At 53.0% G+C, this 18,441-nt stretch overlaps 1 protein-coding gene across 2 annotated transcripts in view; it reads left to right on the forward strand.

The window, feature by feature from the left end:
• The window catches only part of GRIK5 (glutamate ionotropic receptor kainate type subunit 5), a 53,915-nt gene that overhangs the window by 32,840 nt on the left and 2,634 nt on the right, over positions 1-18,441 (forward strand). Inside the window, exons 13-19 of one of the 2 annotated variants that reach the window (XM_036275580.1) lie at positions 5,973-6,089; positions 6,298-6,407; positions 6,909-7,082; positions 13,244-13,409; positions 14,638-14,863; positions 16,356-16,484; positions 16,576-16,697. In XM_036275580.1, the coding sequence (XP_036131473.1) occupies positions 5,973-6,089; positions 6,298-6,407; positions 6,909-7,082; positions 13,244-13,409; positions 14,638-14,863; positions 16,356-16,484; positions 16,576-16,697 (1,044 nt within the window). The remainder of the gene's footprint in view (positions 1-5,972; positions 6,090-6,297; positions 6,408-6,908; positions 7,083-13,243; positions 13,410-14,637; positions 14,864-16,355; positions 16,485-16,575; positions 16,698-18,441) is intronic. The other variant, XM_036275579.1, reaches the window with a different exon arrangement.

An 18,441-nucleotide genomic window follows, 5' to 3' on the forward strand; every position in this document is an offset into this window, starting at 1 on the left:
GCAAGGCAGGGAGTGGCCAAGTCCCTAGTTCTGAAGGAACAAAGAAACTACTGGAAATGAAGAGGGGGTGTTGTTTGCCAGCCGGCTCTGGTGCCCCTGAGCTCCACGAGGCTGGTTCTGCAAGTGTTAGGAAGCTGCAAACTGGATTCCTCTGCTGTCCCAGGAAGAACCGCTGCTGTGGATGCAGAAAGGAGGCTGGGGACCCGAGAGTAGACAGGAAAGAGATCTCTTCCCCCTCCTCCAGCCTGCAGCCTCTTGGCAGAGGCTGGCAGGGAGCCCTGGCGAAGCGAAGCCGGTTCTCCCAGAGCTGGTGTAGAGGCGGGTTTGGGCTTGCAGACAGTCGCAAGTGGTTTGGTTGGCTTTGGGGCATTTAGACAGCAACACTGTCATTCTACAGGTGGCTCATGGTTTGAATTCTTCCTGCTTTCATTCTAGGGAGTTAAACTATTGTTGGGGTCCCCATGGGGAGGGAAGTCTCCTCTAATAGGTGTGCGCTGGGAAATGAAGGGGGAAGAGGAGGAGGTGGAAGGGGGTTTGAAAGGTGAGCCCTGGCCTGTTTGGCTCAGCGGTTAGAGCGTCAGCCTGCGGTCCACAGAGACCCGGGTTCGGTTCCTGCTAAGGGCATGTACTTCGGTTGCAGTTTGTCCCCAGCCCTGGTTGGGTCGTGTGGGTGGCGGCCACTCGATGTGTCCCTTTCACATCAATTTTCTCTCTCTTCCTCTCTGTCCTTCCCGCTCTATCTGAGTAAAAAATGGAAAAATGTCCTCGGGTGAGGATAAAAAAAAAAAAAAGAAAGAAAGGTGAGCGGAGCCTGGAAGGAACTTGGAGCATTTAAGAATCTGTCTGGCCCTGGCTGGTGTGGCTCGGTTGAGCGTCATCCCGTGCACCAGTGCACCGAGAGGTCGCTGGTTTGATTCCCGGCCAGGGCACATGCCCGAGTTGTGGGCTTGATCCCCAGTAAGGGACATGCAGGAGGCAGGTGATTGATGTGGTGTTTCTCTCTCTCTCTCCTTCTCCTTTCTTCTCTCTCTAAAATCAATTTTAAAAACGTATTTTAAAAAGTGAATTTGTGCCCTGGCTGGTTTGGCTCAGCGGTTAGAGCGTAGGCCTACGGTCCAGAGAGACCCGGGTTCAGTTTCCACTAAGGGCACATACCTTGGTAGCAGTTTGTCCCTGGTCCTGGTTGGGTCATGTGGGTGGCAGCCACTCAATGTGTCCCTTTCACATCAATGTTTCTCTCTCTCTCTCCCCCTCCCACTCTATCTGAACAAAAATGGAAAAATGTCCTCCGATGAGGATAAAAAAAAAAAAGAATTTGTCCCTGTTTCAGAGTGAAAGCCACATCTGACCACCTCTCTCTGCCACCACTTAGCCCCACCCCCAGCATCTACAACCACTGCCGTAGACAAAATATTTATGTCCCCCAAAATTCATGTTGAAATCTTAACCCCCAGTGTGATGGTATTTGGGTGGGGGCCTTTGGGAGGTGTAATTCAGCCCCTTCCATTCTTGCCTCTGTGGTCTATTCTCACAGTGGTCAGATTATGTCACCCTCTGATGGGATGTCCTGTTACCCTTGGAGTAGAACCCAGCCCCCTTACCCTGGCCTGCAAGGTCCTGCCTGGCCCTGGTCCTGCCCTGCTGCATTCTCCATGCCTCCATTCTGCCCAGCCACCCAGGACACTGCAAGTCGCTGCCCACCTCAGGGACCGTGCCCGCTGCCCTGCAGCCTGGAACTTCCTCCCCAGGTCTTCTCACACCTGGCCCCCGCACTTTCTTCCCGCTTGTTCCAAGACCGCCCTGCAGTGGTGGCGGATGGCAGTCTGGACCATGCTGCCCTGCTTGATTTTTCTTCATAGTGTTTGTTGCTTCTTGACATTATATATTTATATTCCCTGTTGTATTCCCAAAGCTAGAACTGTGTGGCCAGTGGTGGGTGTTCCGAAAATATTTGTCAAGCAGGAAATGAATGAACAGACAGAAAGGGCAGAGGGCCTGTTACGTGGGGAGGTGGGGCGGGGGGGCGGGTCTTCATCTGTTCAGGCTGCTGTAACAAAGTACCGTAGACTAGGTGGCTTGTAAACAACATTTATTTGTCACAGTTCTAGAGGCTGGGAAGCCCAAGATCAAGGTGTCGGCTGATTTGGTGTCTGGTAAGGACTCACAGACGGCCGTCTTCTGGCTGTCTCTCTCACATGGCAGATGGGTGAGGGGCCCTCTGGAGCCTCTTTTGTAAGGACACTGATCCCATTCGTGGGGGTTTCCCCCTCACGACCTAGTCATCTCCCAGAGGCCCCCACCCAAATACCATCACATTGGGGGTTAAGATTTCAACAGGAATTTGGGGGACACAAACATTTTGTCTACAGCGGGTGAGGTAGCGGCTGGAGGGTGCGGGCCTCATGGGGCCGGCTGAGGAGTACCCTGGCTGAGAGTGTAAGGAGAACGAGGTTGTTGCAACGTGTGAGCAGTGGTGGTGTGACTGGGGTTCCTCGGGCTGCTGTCGGGTGGCTGGGGAGGCAGACACAAGTTTTTCCATCCTGAGAGACGTGATTTGGGCAGGGGCAGTGGAGGCGGAGAGAAGCAGCATGATTCCAGGGGGTTTGGGGGACTTGAGGACAGATGCGGTGGAGGGACTGTCAAGGATGCTTCGAGCTCCATCCGCCTGGGATGACCTTAGGGAGAGGGTGGAGACAGGATTCGCTCCCTCTAGTCACTCAGCACTCACTTCTGGACTCCAGGGAGGAGTCTCACACCTGGACCCTGACCTCAGATGCCCTGGGCGTGGAAGGAGGGGCGGGAGCAGCAGACAGGGGAAGCCCCCTCAGAGGGCGTGTGGTTCTGAATCCTGGGGTCAACTAGAGTGAGGTCCTTACCTTCACTGTGCCTCGGTGTCTTCATGTGTAAGATGGCATCCTTGTCAGTCCCTCCGCATGAGGGTTGCTCTGGGGACTAATGGAGACACTCCAGGGAGGGAAAGCCCTGGAGCTCTGGCCGTGGGTAAGTGCCGTGTAACAGCCTCTGGACGTCTCTGGCCAGGGAGTGGCATGCTCAGAGGTGCAGAGGACAGAACATAGCTGGCACTAGAGGCCCAGGAATTCCATGGGGAGTCAGAGCAGCCTTGGGTTTGTTCAGAGAGGCCAGACTTGGTCAGAACCAAGCAGTATTTGTTGGGAACCTACTGTGTGTAGACTCTGGGGTGCGCTGCTAACTAGATAGGCAAGGAGTTTGTAATTTAGTAGGGAAAACAGTCCATTAATAGGCAAACAGGGTCATCTCCAGTAGTGTTAAGAAGAATGTAAAATAGGATGATGGGTAATGAGAGAGAGGACCCTGGGGCAGGGTGAGTGGGGTCTAGAAGCTGTTGTGGGCAGGGCCGAAGGGGTGAGGTATGAGCTAAGTCTTGAATGGTGAGGAGGAGTTGGGGAAGAGCGTGTGCAAGGGCCATGAGCTGGCTTTTGAAGAGCAAAAGGTGACCACGGTGAGCTGGAGGCGAGTAGGTGAGGGGAAAGGCCATGAGGTGAGGCCGGTGGGCAGGTGGGTCTCAGGTCATGTAGAGCCTCTTAGCCATGAAAGTGGGAAGCCACCACTGGATTTTAGATGGGGGACTCTCCATTTGGATTAGGGGTTACGAATGGTGATAGGGAGGCCAGGGAGGCTAATGCTGTTAGGAGAAAGATCCTGGTGCTCTGGACCTGGGGCTGGAGGTGGAGGAAGTGGACAGATCGAAGGAAGCAGAGCTGCTGCCCTCACCACTAGGGGAGATGAGGAGAATGTGGGAAAGAGAAGCAGGTCAGCTCAGGTATTTGGCCTGAGGCCAGGTCTCAGTGGGAGAGGAAGCTAGTGAGCAAGCCAGGGATGGAACAGAAAGGAACGGTAGCCCTGCAGGCCTTGGGGCAATTCGGGCTCCTAAGCACCTGGCCTGGGGACCACCTGGGTCCTTCTCCAGGACGCCACTGCCTCCTGCTTTCTGAAATGGGGACTTGGGCCCCCAGGAAGGCCTCCCCAGGACATAACTCCCATGGGTGCATAAAGATAATTGGATTCCTGTATTAGCTGTGATTATTCTTGACAGTTCACTTATTAATCATGAAAGTGGCAGTGCACAAGAAAGGGGGGAAATGCTCTTTACTCTCAACAACCAGGGATTCCCAAGGGCGTTCTCCAAATCCCGCCGTGTTCTGGGCCCCTGCCGCACTTCACCGCCTCTGCATTCTGTGTTGGGGCTGTGCCACTCTGCTCCCAAGTCACACCGAGGCCGGTGCCACCTTTCTCTCGCCCTGTGTTAGTTGTTTGACCGTGCCGTCTCTCATGCCTCTTGGTTTATCTTTTGGGTCGGACTTCTCTTCCCTTTCATTAAATTGTCTTTGAGACCTGTCTTATCTCTGCCTGACCCTGCATTTCATTCTGGGCCCACACACTCTCTCTTTGACCTTGGTTTTGTTTTCAGCTTGTGCCACCTCTCTCTGCCTTGTGGTTATCTTTCGAGCCTGTGCCTCTCTCCCCGCTGGGTTCTGCCTGAGCCTCTATCACCTCATGTGCTCTCAGTCTCAGCCCCTTCAGGATGAGTGCCCGTCTCCCCCCGGGCCAGTGATCCAGACCTTGACTCTTAGTTCAGCCCCAGAGGGAGGTCTCTGCTTGAATTTGGAGTCATTATGCCTAAAGGGACATTCTGGGAGCCAAGTCCCAACCCTCACCCCTATTTTACAGATGAGCGAACTGAGGCCCATAGATGCGGCCCCTGCCTGAGGTCACCCAGCGAGCTCAGGGCAGAGCTGGGCTCCCTGCTTCCTCACTAGGCCCTTCCCAGCACCCTGCCTTGCCTGGGTCATCATGTATGTATGCATGTGAGGGCCACATGTGCCAGTGTGGGCTCTCTGCTCCCTACATTTGTGTACAGGGCACGCATCTGTCTGCCTGTGTCTGTGTGGGTGGTGCGTCACTGGTCAGCCTGTCTGGGCACACACGTGTGGGTGCAGCGTGGTGAGCACATGGTAGTGGTGGTGTAGATGTGACCATGTACTGTGCAGTGCATATGTATGTCGGGGGGGGGGGGGAAGGGTGTGAGAAGTGCCAGGTTTTTCCCCAGCCTGTGTCCTGCCCACAGCCAAAGGCCAGCTAATGTCCACTTGGGCAGAGCGAGATGGATCAGGGATTCTAGGTGTGCCAGCCAGACCCCAGCCCTACTCTCTGTCTCACCCTACCCTCCTCCCACCCTTCTCCAGTTCAGACCTGCACCCCAGGCACCCCTCCCCTACTCGAGACCACGTGCAGCTCCCTTGAGGTCATGATCTCAGTTGAGCTGGGCACAGGGCCTGTATTGAGAGGGTACCTTAATGCACACATCTAGGCTGCTAGTGCCTGCCAGGGGCAGGAGGGTAGAGGTCATAGTTCCCGCCTTCATTTGCTAGTGCCATTGCCTCTGAGACTCAGTTTCTCCATCCATAGCATGGATCTAGTAGTGGCACTCAGGGAGCTGCTTGGAGGAGTACACAAGTAATCTAGACAGTGCTGTTTGGCGTGGAGCCTGGGACAGTAAGCATCTGACAAATGTTAACTAAGACAGACAAAACTAAGGCTCCAAGAGGGTCCTGAGTGGGCTGGCGTGCTGGCATCTCAACTCCAATCGCAAGTTCTCTCTCGGACCCCGGAGTTGTGGTGGGAGGTGAGGGTCAGCCACAGGGTTTGTAGAGCAACACGTTAATGATGACCTTGACGGGTGGGAAGGTTTGGGTGGGGGCGGGGCAGCCAGGCAGGAAACAGGCCGCAGAAGCCTCTTACAGCAGATGTGAGGTGATGAGGGTCCAATTAGAGGCACTCCTGGAGCCAGTCCAGGCTCCTCACCCCTCCTTCCTCTTCTCTTTGCCTCATTTGGCTTCTGAAATTCTCTCATAGTTGCTTTCTGTGCATTTCTCCCTAACTGCCCGTCTGTCTCCCTGCCACCTCTCTGCCCCCACCTACTTCCCCTCCAGCAGAAGGCAGACCTGGCTGTGGCTGCATTCACCATCACAGCTGAGCGGGAAAAGGTCATCGACTTCTCCAAACCCTTCATGACCCTGGGGATCAGCATCCTCTACCGAGTGCACATGGTACGGTTTCCGTGGAGACATGGAGGCTGGAGGCAGGGGCTGGCAGTGGGGCCCACATGCCTGCATCCCCAAGGGAAAGAGAGGCTGTGGGCTGGACCTGGGAAGGGCCCGTGGGGCTCACGGGCCCCTGGTGGGGGCGGGGGAGCAGGGGTTGGCATTCGTTGACTCAGGTCAGGGTGGCTTGGGGTCTCATTCCCTTTCCTCACAGGGGCGCAAGCCTGGCTACTTCTCCTTCCTGGACCCCTTCTCCCCTGCTGTGTGGCTATTCATGCTTCTTGCCTACCTGGCTGTCAGCTGCATCCTGTTCCTGGCTGCCAGGTGAGCCCACTGCCTGCTGCCCGGGAAGAGGGGGCAGAGAGGAGGCCTGAGCCAGGGCCCCTGACTCACCTGCATGTTCTGTCATCTGTCTGCACCATCCTCCGCCTTTACTCGGGGCCTCTGACTCTCTGCACCTCCCTTCCCCGTCCTGGCCCTGTCTCTGCATTTCACCCCGTGGCTCCGACTCGCTCTGTGGTTCTCTCTCCGGCCACTCCCTTTACCATTCTTTCTGTCTTTCTCTGTTTCTCTGTGATTCTTTCTGCCTCTTTCTGCCTCTTCTCTGTGTCTCTTCACCTCTGTGTGTCTCTGACCCCTCTTTCCGTGTGTCTCTCTTTCTACCTCTTCACGTGTGTGTCTCTCTGTTCATCTCTTGGTCTCTTTTCCTTCTGTGTCCTGTCTCTCCCCCATCTCTTCTGATCACGGTGTGCTGTCTCATTCTTGTTTCTCTCCTTTCCCTACCCCTTGGCCCCCTTCACCCTCCCCCACCACATCTCTCTGCAGGCTGAGCCCCTACGAGTGGTATAACCCACACCCGTGCCTGCGGGCACGCCCCCACATCCTGGAGAACCAGTACACGCTGGGCAACAGCCTCTGGTTCCCCGTCGGGGGCTTCATGCAGCAGGGCTCGGAGATCATGCCCCGGGCGCTGTCCACGCGCTGTGTCAGCGGAGTCTGGTAAGAGGCTTTCTGTCTACCCACCTAGGGGTGGGAGGGGCACTCTGGGGCCTGGGTGGATACCTGGTCCCCACTGCCAGCTGTGTGGCAGGGAATGGGTAGGGAGAGCTGAGCCCCACACTGTCTCTCACTAGCTGTGTGACCTTGGGTAGGCCACATTCCCTCTGTATGCCTCAGTCTCACCTGAAAAATGGGGATAAAAATGCCCATGGCTCTGGTTCAGTGAGGCTGTTATAGAAAAGTGCTCTGCTGACATGCAGGGTCAGAATCAGAGTAGTACCAATGCTATCACTGCTTCGGACATTGCCCTGGCAACCACAGCGCCTGCGAATCCTTGAGCCAGGACACCCTTCACTGTCCTGAGGCCAAGGCCCAGACAGGGACGCCTGGTCTCTCAGAGCCCCATGAGGGCCTGGTAGCTTGGACAGAACTTAGTTTGCCCCATGACAAGCTCTGAGAAGCTAAGGTCAGAGAACGGACACCAACAACTCATGGTGTCTCAGGCAGATGCAGAGAGGGAGTGATGTACTATAGAGCATGCATTCGGCTAGAGGCAGGGCAGGGCCGGCCAAGCTGGGTTCCGGCCAAGCTGGGCTCCGGCCCCACTGCCACTCCCCCAGCCAGCCCTGCTCCCTAGGCCTTTGGTGACTTCTCCAGGGCAATCCCAGACATCGGGCCCGCTCAAGGGGCGCTTCTGCCTCACCTCCACCTGTCAGTCGGAATTCCTGCATCAGCAGTCACTCAAGAGGCAGAGGAGCCGAGAATAAACAAGTAAACAGAAACATGAACACAGGGATGTCATCTTTTGTACGAAAGATATAGCCTAATTTAAAACTTGTTTAATTCTAGACTAACTGTTACGGTGGCAGGTTTTTCTCTCTCCCAATTAAGCGGGACTAACTACCATATGGCGTCGTTTGCAATTCACTCGGTCCACTGACTTGGAAACTTTGGAGTCTTGATGTTTTCCAGCCTTTGGGATTTGCAGCATTCCAAGTGCTGTGCTCTGTATTTGTTTCCTAGTGCTGCTGCTGCACGGGACACAGCGTTAGTGGCTAAAATATCACAAGGTTCTGCAGGTCAGCAGTTTGAAATCGATCTCACTGGGTTAAAAGCACGGTGTTGGCCGTTTGGTTCTTCTGGAGGCTCCAGGGGAGAATCCGTTTCCTTGCCTTTTCTAGTGTTTAGAAGCCACCTGCCTTCTTAGCATGTGATCCCTCCTCCAACTTCAAAGCCACAGCACAACATCTTCAAATTCTCTCTGACTCTGACCTCCTTCTTCCACTTATAGGGACCCTCGTGATTTCACTGAGCCCACCTGGCTAATTTAGGATTCCCTCCCATCTCAAGATCCTTAACTTCATCACATCTGCAAAGACCCATCTACGCTGTGAGGGAGCATACAAACTCCAGGGATCAGGGTGTAGACATCTTCCGGGGGGGGGGGTGCTTCCTTCTGCCTACTTCACACCCCAGATGAAAGTTTTCAGGGTCTAGGTGGTGCCTGATGTCTGCCAGGCACGAAATAATTTTGTCTTGAGTGAATTACAACATTGGGGTTGAAGAGATTTTGTTTCTGGAGAGAAGGTAGGAGGTGTCAGACTCTGGGTCTCTGGGTATTGGGTTTTGGTTTTCATTTGCAGGAGGCTTTATTATTAATCGCTTGTCCTCCTATCCACCCCCACCCCAGTGCCTTGCACAGTGCTGTGCATGTGAGCTCAGCAAAGGACAGCTGCTGTTTTCATCATTATTATTTTTTAAGAATAGTTTATTGATTCTTGTTGAGAGAGGAAGGGAGAGGGAGAGAGAAGCATCGATGTGAGACTACAACATTGGTCCCGCCCTGGCCGGTTTGGCTCAGCAGTTGGAGTGTCGGCCTGCGGTGCAGAGAGACTACAACATTGTTCTGCTCAATCCTGCACTCTCCCTACCAGGGACTGAGCCCTCAACCCGAGCATGTGCCCTTGACCTGGAATCGGGAGTCGAACTGGCAACCTCCTGGTGCACAGGACCACACCCAACCAACTGAGCCACACTGTCCAGGGCTGTTTTCATTGTTATCTGCGGGAGGAGGTGTGACCTGGGAGGCCCTCTCAGCATCTCCCTGTCTTCAGGCCCCACAGATCTATACCATCTGCAGAGACCTGGCCTTTCTCACCTGCCAGGTGTTAGGACAGAGAGGGCCAGGGTGTGAAAGACAGTGGCTATCCTTGGGTCACCTAGGCAGGCCAGTGGTTCTGAGTCAGTTCTGAGTCGCCAGGACGAGAGCACACACTTGCACAGATGTAACTCTTACAACAGCCCTGTGAGGAGGGACCTATGACTGTACTTACCTCACAGGTGAGTCCAAGGTCACACAGCCAGGCAATGATGGAGCCAGGATTTGGGGGTTTTCCAGAGATCTTTTTTTTTAATCCTCACCGGAGGACATTTTTTGTTCAGATAGAGTGGGAAGGAGAGAGAGAGAGAGAGAGAAAGAAACATTGACGTGAAAGGAACACATCGAGTGGCTGCCTCCCACATGACCCAACCAGGGCTGGGGACAAACTGCAACTGATGTACGTGCCCTTAGCAGGAACTGAATCTGGGTCTCCCTGGACCACAGGCCAACGCTCTAACCACTGAGCAAAACTGGCCAGGGCCAGAGATCTTTCTATTATTGATTTCTAGTTTAGTTCCATTGTTGTCAGAGAACATTCTCTGTAGGATTTTAATCCTTTGAAATTGATTGAGACTTGTTCTGTGGCTCAGCATGTAGCCGGTCCCGGTAGCTGTTCTGTGTGCACTTGCCTAAGCTGTGCTGTTGGCGGGGGCAGTGTTCTATAAATGGCAAACAGGGCCAGTAGGTTGATAGTGTTATTCAGGTCTTCTGTAGCCTTACTGATTTTCTGTCTACTTGTTCTAGCAATTATTGAGAGAGGCGTGTTGAAATCTCCACCTGTAATTGTGGAGAAATTGTATCTATTTTTCTTTTCAGTTGTATCAGTTTTTGCTTCATGAATTTTGAAGCTCTATAATTTAGATGCATACGTGTTTAGGATTATTATGTCCTCTTGATGAATTGATCCCTTTGTCATTATAATGTCCCTGTTTATTCCTAGTAACGGTCCTTGTTCTGAGGTTACCTTGAATATTAATGTAGCCATGTTTTCTTATGCTTAGTATTTGCATAGTACATCTTTTTCCCATCCTGTCACTTCCAACCTACCTGTACATCATATTTAGAGTGGGTTTCTTTTAGGAACCCCATGTACTTAGGCCATGGAGCAGGGGTTGGCAAACTGTCTTTATTGGGCCAGATAGTAAATATTTAAGGCTTTGCTGTAGCAACTACTCAACTCTGACTATAGTGTGAAGGCAGCCACAGACAACACACAAATGAGAGGGTGGCTGTGTTCCCATAAATCTTTATTTATGGACACTGACACTGCAATTTGGATTCTATATGTCATGTGTCATGAACTATTACTCTTCTTTTGCTTACTTTTGAATTATTTGAAAATGTGAAAACGATTCTTAGCTTGTGTACCAAAACAGATGGCAAACCAGATTTGGCCTGTGGTCCATAGTTTGACAACCCGATTGAGACCCTTCTTGTAATTATTGATATGGTCAGGTTTATATCTGCCAGCTTGCTGTTTGTCTTCTGTTTGTCCTCTCTGTTCTTTGTTCCCATTTCTTTCTTTTCCCTCCCTTTTGGACTTATTGAGATTTTTTAAATTCTGTTTTATGCCCTCTCTTCACTTATTAATTATACCTCTTTGTTTTATTTTTTCTTGGTAGTTGTTCTGGGTTTACCACATGCATCTTTAATTATCACAGAGTACTCTCAAGTACCATTATGCCCCTTCGCATAAGATGTCAAACCCTTACAAGAGTGCACATCCGTAACTCCTTCCCCTCCTTCGAGCTACTGTGGTCACGGTTTTACTTCTACTTATCTTATGAATCCCACAATACAGTAGGAGTGTGTGTGTTTACTTCAACAGATAAAGTTTTTAAATGAGGAATATGTCTTTTATATTGACCCACACATCTACCATTTCTGGTGCTCTTCATGCCTTTTAGGTTGGCGGGGTTTTCCCCTTTCAGCATGTTGTTTCATTATCTGCATACTTCCTGACAAGAACTCTGCTATCACTCTTACTTTTTTTTTTATCCTCACCCGAGGACATTTTTTGCATTTATCTTCAAACAGAGCGGGAGGGAGAGAGGGAAGAAGAGAGAAAGAAACATCAATGTGACAGAGACACGTCGAATGGCTGCCACCCACATGACCCCAACCAGGGCCGGGGACAAACCTCAACTGAGGTACGTGCCCTTAGCGGGAACTGAACCTGGGTCTCTCTGGTCTGCGGGCCGATGCTCTAACCGCTGAGCCAAACCGGCCAGGGCCTCCACTCTTATTTTTGATTCTCTATGTGTAATATATTTACCCCCACTTCTGGTGCTTTTTAGATTTTCTCTCTATCACTGGTTTTCAGCAGTTGATTATAATGTGCCTTGATGTGTTTTGTTTGTATGTCTGTTTATCCTATTAGGGTTTATAAAGCTTCTTGGATCTGCGCGTTTATAGTTTTCATCAAATTTGAATGTTTGGCCAGTACTTTTTCAAATATGTATATTTTCTATTATCCACTATCTCTTCTCTCTTTCTGGGACTCCAGCCACATATGTGAGACCGCTTAATATTATTTCCTAGGCCACTCAGGCTCTGTGCTCATTGTCAGTCATTTTTTCCTTTCTGTGTTTCATTTGGATAGATTCTTCTGCTTTCTTCCAAGTCCCTGTTCTTTTCTGCCTAATCTTTGTAATCCCTTCCAGTAAAATTTCCCTCTTAGGTATTGTGTGTTTCATCTCTGGAAGTTCCATTCACTTCTGTTTTATATCTTCCATTTCCCTCTGCATTCTATTCATGTCTTTCTTTATATCCTTGAGCATTCTGAACATTTTTATAATACCTGTTTAATGTCCTTGTCATCTCTGCCAGTTCTGGGTCTGTTTCATTTGACTGATTTTTGTTCTTGGTTACAGTTTCCTTTGCTTTTGTATATCTGGTCATTTTTTTTTTTTTTTAATTCTCGCCTGAAGATAGGTTTATTGATTTGCGAGAGAGAGAAAGACATTGATGTGAAACAGAAACACAAATGGTTGCTTCTCATATGCTCCCCAACTGGGAATTGAACCTGCAACCTTTTGGTGCATGAGATGATGCTCCAACCAACTGAGCCACCCAGCCAGGGTTAACTGGTAATTTTTTTACTGGATGACATACATTGTGAATTTTACACTGTTTACATTGTTGAATGTACTGACTTAAAAGAGTCTTGGACTTTTATGGCAGGCAGTTAAGTTACTTTTAGATTATTTCTATCCTTTCCAGGCCTGTTTTAAAGTTCTTTTATTGCAGGTTTAATGTAGCCTTTATTCTAGGGCTAAGCTAACTCTATTTCTAAGGTGTCCTTTTGGGTCTCTACTGAATGTTTCATGAATCCAGTGAGATCTCTCTACTCTGGCTGGAAGGAGCTCAAAAGATTCCTAGCCCTGGGAATTGTTCTCTCTTTGAAAGTTGTTCTTGTCTGGCCACTGTAATTTCACCCTGTGTGTATACAGATTGCTATTCAGCCAAAGACTCAAGGGGGCCCCTGCAGACTTCTGGAACCCTCTCTGTGCAGCTCTCCTTTTGGGTGCTCTATCCCACAAATCCCAGCCATCCTGGCCTTCCTGATTTCTGATCTCCATCTCCACAACTCAGCGAGCCTGCCAGACTGGGCTTTCCTTCCTTCCTGGCGCTGCAGTCTGTAAATGAATCCAGCCGGCAGCCTTGGCAACGACAGGGCTCACTTCGTTTGTTTTTTTCTCAGGGATCACAGTCCTGGGATGCCTGTTGTCCTATGTATTGAAATAGTTTTCTATATTCTGTCTAGTTTTCTAGTTTTTCTAGGTGGAAGGATATTTCCAGACCATCTTATTCTCCTGTGTCTGGAAGTAATATTTAAACTGAGAGAGTCTCGCTCCAGAATCTAGGCCCCTAGTCTCTCCACTGATTGGCTGTCATTGAGCTTTCTATGTGCCAGGTTACTGAGGGGGGCACCACCACTGGGGCCCATGGCCACGGGCAGGGTGGCTCCAGCTGGTAGCTCACCCCTCCCACCCCTCAGGTGGGCCTTCACCTTGATCATCATCTCCTCCTACACGGCCAACCTGGCCGCCTTCCTCACCGTGCAGCGCATGGAGGTGCCTGTGGAGTCGGCTGACGACCTGGCAGACCAGACCAACATCGAGTACGGCACCATCCACGCTGGCTCCACCATGACCTTCTTCCAGGTGGGGCCCCCAAAGCCACCTAGGCTTGGTGTCAGGATCCCTGCCATGCATAACAGCTCAGGGTGGGCTGGGAAGGGCCTCCTGGGTCAGAGGAACTGACTGTCCTAAAGGTCGGGGAGGCCAGGGATCAGAAGACACACTCATACTCTCGAAGAGTCTACTGTCTGGCTGGGAAAACTGGACTTTCACCCAGGGAATGGAGGAAAGGGGGCAGGTGTGGGGTTTAATGTTGAATCAGTGCAGGACAGGCCAGATGGGGTCCAGGGCGCTGCTAGGGTCAGGCTTGGCCAAGTGGGCCAGCAGAGGAGGGGGGAGGCCCTTTAAGGTGATGGGAGCTGGTCCATATGCATTCTGGGGTGGTGGGAAGAGAGCAAAAGGAAAGCAAAGCTGGCGAGGAGGTTTGGGTGAGAAACTGCAGAGGCCTCGAATGCCGGGGGATAGGACTGAGACTGGACCGTGTGAGTGGGGATGTGGGAACGGTTGAGGGGTGACCCCTTTAAAAGCTGAAAGTTCCCTTTGGGGCAGTTGGGGGTAGATGAGTGGAGAGGAGGTGTGGAGTTGGGCAGGGGCTGCTTGGCTGAAGGGGTAAGCAGGAGAGGAGGAGAGGGGTGAGTTCCTAGGTCTCTCAGGTGGGTGGCTGGACCAGTTCCCAGGTGGGAGACCTTTGGAAGAGGGTTGGGAGGTTGCCAAGGCACGGGGGGGGGCCTGTGGGGTACCAAGGAAGAGCAAAGTCTGGAGCTCAGATCAAAGAGGGAGAGGTGGGTGTGAGGGGCAGGCATCAGGTGGTGGTCATTCCCAGAAGGTCCTGCAAGGCCTGTAGGAAGTAAGCTGTCCTATTCGGCAGGGACTTGGGTCTTCCTGAACCAGGCTGGGCCCAGGTAGATTTGGGGGTTGAGTATCTGCTCCCCCGTTCTATGAGTAAGTCCTGGGAGCACTGGGCAGCCAGGGCTGGTGTCAAGGCTAAGCCAGGCACAGGATGGAAGAGAGAAGAAGGGTTGAAAAATAGACCATGACCCCTTCTTCCCAAGCCTTTGGGCCTCGGGGTCCTTGATGGGCTGGGGGTGGGATGACTTGGACCTGGCCTCGAGCAATCTGTCTATCTGGTTTCTCCTCTATCTTCCTCTGGTCTCCTTGCTCTCTCTTGGGTTGAGGGAGACTTGCTGGAGGGCAGGGGAAGGGCAGGGGTGGAAAGCTCCTCACCTCTTCTCCTCGTGCTCACTCTGCCCAGAATTCCCGGTACCAGACATACCAGCGGATGTGGAACTACATGCAGTCGAAGCAGCCCAGTGTGTTCGTCAAGAGCACGGAGGAAGGCATCGCCCGCGTCCTCAACTCTCGCTACGCCTTCCTGCTCGAGTCCACCATGAACGAGTACCACCGGCGCCTCAACTGCAACCTCACCCAGATCGGGGGCCTCCTCGACACCAAGGGCTACGGCATCGGCATGCCGCTGGGTATGGTGGTGGCAGGGCTGGGGACTTAGTTGTAGGCCGGGGACAGGCTTGGTGTGTTGTGGATGTGCCCTCCTGGCTGTGTGGCCTTGGGCTGGTGACATCACCTTCTTGAGCTTCTGCACCCTCAACCTGCAAATGAGTGCAGCCCCGCAGGGCTGTTGGGAGAGCACCAGGAGACTGCACAGGTAGCATCTCAGGCCCGGAGGCTTGGCGCCTCCCACATTGGCTCCAGGGCCCGAGGGTGAGGACCTGGTTTTATTTACTTCATATTCTCTGCACTAAACCCACAGCCTGGCTCAGAACAGGTGCTCAGAAAATGGATGGCGGATATCGTTGGATGGATGGAAGGGAGGGAGGAAGTATTGGCGAATGGACAGACTTGCCAGGGGGACTTAGACATGCTTTTCCAGGACTCAGTGCTGGAAGTGCACCGCCAATTTTGTCACCACATTTTGACATGTTAGCTTTTAAACCCATCCATAGCGGATGACCATGAGGCTTGAATAAATTTCTGTAAACCAAGGGTCTGGCACACAGTAGATGCCTGATAAATACGAATCACCCCATTCGCCTGTATCCCGAGTTCCTGGCACTGGGAGATGTTCAAGAAGTGAATGAAGAAATGAGCACAGGAGAGAGTAGGCGTGGGGAGTTTGGAGCCCAAGGTTGGTCTGAGGGGAGGAGACAGGTGGTCCAGGGTTGGGGCATGCAGAGGAGAGGTGTGGCCGGGAGTCTGAGGCCCAGCTGTGTGCCGGGCATGTGCTGGATGCTGGGACCACACAGTGGGGAGCTGCCAAGCCCCACCCTCCTGCCCTATATTAGAGGCACAGACAGCAAACTGACAGAGAACACGGCTTTATAATGTGATGTCAGATGGTGACAACCTCTCTGAAGTAAATTAAGGGGAAGAAACTGACAGGGAGTAGAGTGTGTGGTGTCATTTTAAATAAAGCCAGTCGGAGAAGACCCTGCAAGGAGGCACCTCATGAGCAGAGCGGAGTGAATCGAGAGAAGGAACATCCAGGCAGAGCGACAGCTGCTAGGGCGGGATGGCTCCTGGAGGACTCGAGGAACAGCCAGGAGGCCAGTGTGGCTGCAGCCCAGAGCTGTGGGGGCGGCAGAGCCCCAGGCGGCCCGGCCAGCAGCTAGGAGCTTGTAGGTCAGGAAAGAACGGTGTTCTCACAGCACCGGGAAGCCCCTGGAGAGTTTAAAGCATGAGAGAGGTGTGACCTCTGACTCTGTTTCTGAAATTGTCCCTCTGGCTGCTGTGTGGAGAAGAGCCTAGGGAGGAGGGGACCATGACAAATGGGATAAGGTGTGGGGCAGGGCCCAGTATGGCTGCAGGGGAGGAGTGGTCAAACTCACAGGTGACAGGGCAGACCCTGGGGACATGGCAGAGACAGGAGGAGGGTCTGAGGTCAGGGAGCAGGGGGTTTGGTGGGCAGGGCTCCAGGGCCCTGATGGCGTTCCCCGCCTCGTGTGCCCGGTCCAGGCTCCCCCTTCCGGGATGAGATCACACTGGCCATCCTGCAGCTTCAGGAGAACAACCGGCTGGAGATTCTGAAGCGCAAATGGTGGGAGGGGGGCCGGTGCCCCAAGGAGGAGGACCATCGAGCTAAAGGTCAGCCACCCTGCACGCTGTGCCCTCCCGAAGACCCCTCACAGCCCCTGTGCCCGCACAGCCCGACCCCTGGCTCTCCCCCCGCCCCCAGGTCTGGGCATGGAGAACATTGGCGGCATTTTTGTTGTGCTCATCTGTGGCCTCATCATTGCTGTCTTCGTGGCCGTCATGGAGTTCATATGGTCCACGCGGAGGTCGGCAGAGTCCGAAGAGGTGAGGAGGCTGGCAAAGGATGTGGGGGGAGAGTGGAACCCAGAGGGGGAGAGTGGGATGGGGGACGGAGGGAGGCAGGGGGGGCATGAAGACTGTGGCACCGGGGTCTCACTGGAGGAAAACAGGCAGCGAGGAGGGGCCGGGGAGTTAGGGAGGTGAGGGGATCTGGGAAAGTCCAGGGGTAAAAGAGATCAAGAAGAGAAGAGAGCAGACAGCCTGGGGGAGAATCCACAGCCATGAGGAGTATAGAAGAGGAAGGGGGCAGAGGCAGCGAAGAGGATGCGGGAAACAGTGAGAAGGACGTAGGTGGGCAGAGGTGGTAACACAAGAAGAAACAGGAGGAGAGAGGTGACGGGAGTGCAGCTGACCCAGACTGGATTGCTGGCTGGCCTCACCCCGTGTCCGGGCCCCAGTGCTGCCAGGTAGGCAGGGTACTCCTCACTGCCAGACCCGTTGGTGACCTGCACTCCTTCCCTCCCCCTGCCAGCCTCCAGCCCCTCCTCCCGGTTCTCACTTTTGGCTGATGACCTTGCTTCTGCTCTGCTGAGGTGAAGGTCCACGCTCCTAGCGAGGGCGCCTATCTGGCCCCAGGGTCTCCCTCAGCAGGTCTCTCCTTACTTCTGTGTGTCACTTGCTCCTCTTTACTGGATCAAGGTGGGCAGCATAGAAACGTGCTGTCCTTTCTTCCATCTTCAAAAATCTCTCAACTCCTCCTACCCTCCCAGCCTCCACCGCCCCCTTCCCTTCCCTGACAACCTTGAGAGACTGTCTACCCGCTGTTCCCAGCTCCTCTCCTCCCACTCACTCTTGGACACACTCCAATCCAGCTGCTGCCCCACCTCTCCGCCGAAGCCACTCCTGTCACCAGCATCCTCCGCGGCTGACATCCAGCGCCAGAGTCTCAGGCCTCACCACACGTGAGGTAGTGATAGGCCTCAGCTCAGCCCATCATTCTGTCCTCAAAACCCACTCTTTTCCCTCCTACCCCCGGCCACTGCTTTGTGGGGACTCCTCTGCTCGAGCCCGGAATGACCTCTTCTCTCCTTGCTCATCCCATCGAACCACATGGTTTGTAAGACCACCTCTGCGCTGGACTCCTGTATTAGTTATCCATTGCCATGTGCCAAATTGTCTCCAAATTTAGCAGCTTAAAAGAGCAAACAGACATATCAATTCACAGTTTCTGTGGGTCAGGAATCTGGGAGCAGCTCAGCTGGGTGGTTCTGATGAGGACATGATCGCGATGTTGGCTGAATGCTCAGTTGGGGCTGGAGAAGCCACTTCTAGGCTGGCTCACTGTCTCAAAACATACCTGTGGGATTTTAGTATTTGGAGGTGAGTGAGTGATGGCGTGGAGAAGCCAATGACATTGAAAAAAGATTTTTATTATTTAGCGTTTCCCAAGAGGAGAGCCCACCACACCACACAGGGCTATGTGGGAAGCACTGGGTTTGTGCAGGAGCGAGCGGGGAAGCCTAGGCCGAGCCTTCACCGGGTTTCCACTGGAAAGACAAGGCAGGGCAGGGAAACAGCTTAGAACTGGCTTGTGTGGATAACGTCAGAGGGCTCTGGGCCAGGGGAGTGGTCTCCAGTTGTCTGGTACCTGGTCCCAGGTGAGTCAGGGCAGCTGGTGTGTGGGAGAGAGGTGGATGAAGGGCGTGGGTGGGGTGTGGACTTGGGATTGGTTGGTTTGCATATGGAAGGTGAGTCCGTAGCCCTTTGCTATCTATCTCTAAGAATGGGC

Source organism: Molossus molossus, unplaced genomic scaffold (assembly GCF_014108415.1).
Source record: "Molossus molossus isolate mMolMol1 unplaced genomic scaffold, mMolMol1.p scaffold_m16_p_21, whole genome shotgun sequence".
Taxonomy (NCBI): domain Eukaryota; kingdom Metazoa; phylum Chordata; class Mammalia; order Chiroptera; family Molossidae; genus Molossus; species Molossus molossus.